This window comes from Salpingoeca rosetta, assembly GCF_000188695.1.
Source record: "Salpingoeca rosetta unplaced genomic scaffold supercont1.17, whole genome shotgun sequence".
Lineage (NCBI taxonomy): Eukaryota > Choanoflagellata > Craspedida > Salpingoecidae > Salpingoeca > Salpingoeca rosetta.
In genome coordinates this window covers 672,424-677,423 of record NW_004754917.1, presented here as the reverse complement: position 1 = coordinate 677,423, position 5,000 = coordinate 672,424, and the positions used below count along the sequence as shown (strand labels likewise).

Genomic DNA, 5,000 nt, shown 5'->3' with positions numbered 1-5,000 from the left:
GCCTACACGCAGACACACCCATCCAAGACGCCGGTGTATGTCCTCGTCTGGGCGGGCGCGCTGGTCATCGTCGCGGCGTTGCCGTCGCCACCGCAGAACCAGCCAGCGTGGCACAGGTAGCAGGTGTGGACCCATCCCATCCTGAGGCCAAGGTTGAGCCATCTGAAACAGTGCATCCTGTTCGTCATCATCATCGTCAACGTCCCACTCATCTTCCTCCCAATCACCTTCGTCTTCGTCCTCATCACCTTCGTTTTCCTCAGCGATGAAGACGTGCATGTGCTCAAACAGGGCGTCGTGGGGGTCAGCAGTGTTGTAAAGGACACGGCGCATGCCATCGCGCAGCATCTGGGCAACCACCAGCAAGACCATCAGACCAATCGCGTAGAAAATGAGCTGAAACACGAGCACAGCAATCCAATCGGATTCCTGATACTGACCCCTCAGGTGGTGCAAAGTGAAAAGGAGAGCACTGGAGGTGAAGGTGTTGCACACTAAGATCGCGCTTAGGTGACGCGGAATCAACGTTGACCAAGCCGCTCTGTTCTCCTCGCAGTTGCGGTTGTTGAACAAGAAGACTTGTCGCATCAGCCACACCATGGGTAGCGCTATCAGTGGACTCAGGGCCAGCAGCAACTCCAGCAGCTCCAGGCCACTCCAGCGCCATTGAGTGCGGTCAGAGGCGCTGTTCTTGACGGGACATACCGAAGATGCAAGCTGCGAGTGTTTCGAGCCCATCAGGCATGTGTCAGACGAGTGGTTGCGCAAGATGAGTCTCGCCAAGGACTTTGGCCAGACCATCAAACCGGGAGAGTCGATCCAAGCAGCACGACGAGGAGCCAGAGGAAAGACAGAAAAGCTTGCGAGCTCCTTAAACATGGTCAAGTTGTGCCACTTCCATTCCGCAGGGCACGCGTCCTCCGTGTAGGGGTCCACTCCTTCATGACTTTCAAGCCCGTCCAGCATCGTCGCCGTCACCGCAACAAGCAGCCACAAGCACGCTGCGATTGCCAGCAGCACAGCCAAGAGCACAGCAGCCGTCACCCTCATCCTCATCGGTCGCTGCGAGGAATGAAACAGACATACGTGCACAGTCACCCTGTTTGCTGTCTTCTTTTTTTTTCTTTTCCGTCAAAATGATCTGATGCGCATTTATGTCCATCACGTCACGCTGCTCGCACGAGGAAGAGCAAGCAACATGCGTGCACATCTTGGGCTGAGCCTCCACCCTGTTGTTGTGGTTCTCCTCGCCCTCCTCCTCATCACCACCACCCTCACCCTCACCCTCAACCACCGAGCTGGCGTTTCTGCTGCTGCTGCTGCTGCACCTTCCTCGGTCGCGGATGATGGCCCCGCAGTCGTGTTGGAGGAGGATGCCGCGGGCGCGTTTCACATCAACACGAGCGACCCGCTGCAGCACCCGGTGTACATCAACGGCGTGGATGTGTTGGCCGCAGCCCGTGCACAGCAACACGTGATCAGGGAGCAGCAGAATGCAGTCACAAGCTTGGCTGCGAAGATGGAAGGCCGCAAGGCCATGATCCGTGCGCTGACTGCTCAAACCGAGCTGCTGAGCAAGCGCCTGTGTGCGGCAGGGGTGGTCCAACCGAGCATCGACACAACCACCATCACAGGCATCAGCGTTCCTGGCCCAGACCCAAATGGGTTGTCAAAATGGAGTGGTGGGGTGCTGGCGCCCAATGGTCTCATCTACGCCATGCCGAGTAATGCAGAGTCTGTTCTCATCATCGACCCCAGCACCAACACTGCGGACTCGACCACCATCCCCAGCGTCTTCCTCGACGACGACACCACGATGAAGACAAAGTGGGTTGGCGGTGTTCTCGCAGACAACGGCCTCATCTACGGCATTCCATACTCAGCGCTCTCCGTCCTGATCATCGACCCGAAAACCAACACGGTCGACGCAACAACCATGGCCGGGTTGGCCCCCGAGAACGACATGAAGTGGAGCAATGGCGTGCTCGCGGACAACGGCCTCATTTACAGTGTCCCCTACAGCTCCACGGCCGTGCTGATCATCGACCCGGCCACGAACACCACGGACACGTCCACCATCGCTGGGTTCAGTATCGCGTGCTGCAAGTGGTATATGGGCGTGCTTGCCAGCAACGGCCTCATTTATGCCGCACCACGCAATGCAGACGCTGTGCTGATTCTCAACCCAGCAACAAACACGTTTGACCTGACACGCATCGCTGGTCTTGGCTCTGGCTCCGATCGCTGGTACGACACCGTGCTTGGCTCCAACGGTCTCATCTACGGCATCCCTCTCCGCGCCGACGCCGTGCTCATCATCGACCCCGCCACAAACACCACGGACGTGACCACCATGGCGGGCTTCGACCCCTCCGTCAGCAAGTGGATCAGTGGCATTCGCGCGTCCAACGGCCTTATCTACGGCTTGCCCGTCAGCACAGGTGCCATCCTCGTTATCAACACGGCCACGAACACCATGCACACCACGACCACCACCCTGCCTGTCACGGTGGACAGCTTGTTGCCGTGGGTTGGCGGCGTGTTTGTCAGCAACGTCAACGGCAGCAGCGGCCTCGTCTACGCCATGCCGCACAGTGCGGACTCTGTTCTCATCATTGACTCAGGATGTTGAGTGACTTTGGAGGTGGGGGGGGGAGTGGATAGGTGGAGCGAAGGAGATATTCATCACATGGATACATGTGTGTGATTGTGATGTGTGATCTCGTGATGTGTTTCGGGTATTTTGTGTTTTTAGTTCTCAAAGTGAGGAGAGACATAGAGCAGATAGACGAATCATAAGTTCTTATCCAAAGTCATGGCACAGCACACGTGTGAAGATGAGCAGAAGAAGCAGCCAGGGAGCTTGAGTCAGAGAAAAGAGGAGAAGCCAAACAAGCAAGCAAAACAGTCTTAGTCTTCGCCATCAAATCATCATTTCGCGCACACGCTGCGCTGCGCACACAGACACAGACACGGACACATCGCACACAGACACAGACACACACAGACACACACAGACACACAGACACACACACACATCGCACCCACGCACACGCTCTACGACTCAGGCAGCCAGGGGGTAAAGACGGAACGAAGATCATGCATGGTACGGTTCACAAGGGTGAAGTTGTGCGGAAACGGGGGCATGTCGTCATCAACGCCGTCATCGTCATCAAGGCCATCATCTCCATCTCCGCCATCGCCACCATCATCAACGTCCCCGCTGTCATCCACGCCATCAGTAGGACGTTCGCCATGCTGGCTATGCTGGATCAGCAATTGGCTCACGTGAACCGCGTGGGACAGAGGCATGTCCTGCTTGGCAAGAAGGCGGGCGGCGTCCACACGGCAGCTGTTGATGTACAAGTGTCGCACTGACGTGTAACTGTTGAAGCCGCTGATGTCGCAGCGCCACAAGCAGCACGTGGTGATGTCACTCGCATACTCAATCGTAAACGGCACGAGCCGCGCCGGGGCAGTGTCACCACGAACGGTCATGTGCACAACGTTGCGCACTTCCTTGAAGGTGACCGCGCCACGAGCGACGCACAGGCGTTCCGTGTCCGTGACCGACACGTCTCCGGTGCAATCGTTCACGTGCACCTCCCTTGCGCCCTGCACGCCCACGTTCACTTCGCACTTCTTCAGATGAACAGTCTTGCACCCGCAGATGCACCCGCGCAGGGCGCATCCCTCAACAATCACCTCCTGCAGCCCCGACAACGCGTTCACACGGATCAGTTCGGCCTCTTGTTGGATAAATGGCAGCGCGCGCAGCCGCAAACGCCGCAGGTCTGCCAGGATGGAGACGTCAAATGGTTTTGACACGTCAACGGCAAGTCTCTTCACAAAGGGTGGGACCGGGCCCTTGATCTTGGTGTCACCAACAGAGCAGCGCACGTCAACTTCAATTCTGTCATTGGGCGGAAGCTCTGCCAGCTCTTTCAGGAAGCACACGGACAGCTCGAGTTTGTCCACGTGCACCAGGAGCCGGTCCACGAGTTGCGACAGTGTCCGCGGCACCCCATCAGGCGTGTGTTGCAGTTCGTCGCGCACAACGTTGGTCTTCAGCGTGCGAATACGCTGGTGGTGGAGTGCATCCCACAGAAGGTCCGAGTGCCGAGGCGAGTGCACCTCAGCTGTCTCAATCACCGTGCCGGGTGGGCTCACGATGGAAGTGAGGGCATAGCAGCCGGACAGGTTCAGGTCCTTCAGCCCAGCGCCGCACTCCAGCGCCTGCAGACGGTCGCAGTTGCTGAGAACGATTGTCTCTGCGTCTGGCGCACACAGAGCGCCAGGCAGGCCTCGCATGAAACGCAGCTCCACGTGGCGCGCGTGCAACGTCAGCTCTTGCGCAAGAACGCGCTCGCAGGTTTTGATGTACACGGTGCCGGGCACGTTGCGCAGCGGCGAGAGGTCTGTGATGTGCCGCAGGTCGACGAGGGTGACCGAGTGCACGTGCGCCAGTGCCGTGATGTCTGTCAGGGGGTTGCGGCGGTTGAGGCTGCGCACTTCGGCAACGGACACGCCCGCCAGCATGCTCACGTCGGCAAACCTGTTGAACGCGGAGTGCTCGCTGCCGAGCACCTTCATGCTTCGCACGTTCTCCACCACGGCCTCGGGAGGATCAGATCCCCACACGCTCCATTCCACGCAGTCGATGTTGCGAAGGTCAATCGTGTCAACGGCGGCCTTGAAGACAACCACGACACTCTTGGCATTGTGGATCTTCAACGAAGGCGCGTGAACCCGCAGGGCCACGAACAGGTGCTCCGTGTGTGCACGGCTCATGAGATTGCGCAACCGAAGCAGGTGGCTCGCATGCCTTGGCTCTTCCAAGGTGGCCACCATCGTGTACCATGCCGGTTTCAGCCACAGCGAGTCGAGTGGTTGTTGCTTCGGCGTGGTTGTGTGACGCGCTGGTTGCGCTTGTTGTTGTTGTTGTTGTTGTTGTTGTTGTTGTTGTTGTTGTTGTTGTTGTTGTTGTTGTTGTTGTTGTT

At 58.1% G+C, this 5,000-nt stretch overlaps 3 protein-coding genes across 3 annotated transcripts in view; 1 reads left to right on the top strand and 2 right to left on the bottom strand.

Annotated features, from left to right (window-relative positions):
- Positions 1–1,120, bottom strand: part of PTSG_06849 (uncharacterized protein) — a 1,214-nt gene extending 94 nt beyond the window's left edge. Inside the window, exon 1 of the mRNA XM_004992192.1 lies at positions 1–1,120. This exon is cut by the window's left edge and continues 94 nt beyond it. Within this exon, the coding sequence (XP_004992249.1) occupies positions 1–1,056 (1,056 nt within the window). The 5' untranslated portion in view covers positions 1,057–1,120.
- A 43-nt stretch (positions 1,121–1,163) lies between these two features.
- On the top strand, positions 1,164–2,700 carry PTSG_06848 (uncharacterized protein). Its single transcript, XM_004992191.1, has one exon. It carries the CDS (start codon positions 1,199–1,201, stop codon positions 2,630–2,632), a length of 1,434 nt encoding a protein of 477 aa, XP_004992248.1. The 5' UTR covers positions 1,164–1,198; the 3' UTR covers positions 2,633–2,700.
- Positions 2,701–2,836: 136 nt separating this feature from the next.
- PTSG_06847 (uncharacterized protein) overlaps positions 2,837–5,000 on the bottom strand; it is a gene marked incomplete at its 5' end in the record, with an annotated part of 3,247 nt that continues 1,083 nt past the window's right edge. The window contains one exon of the mRNA XM_004992190.1: positions 2,837–4,896. Within this exon, the coding sequence (XP_004992247.1) occupies positions 3,058–4,896 (1,839 nt within the window). The 3' untranslated portion in view covers positions 2,837–3,057. The remainder of the gene's footprint in view (positions 4,897–5,000) is intronic.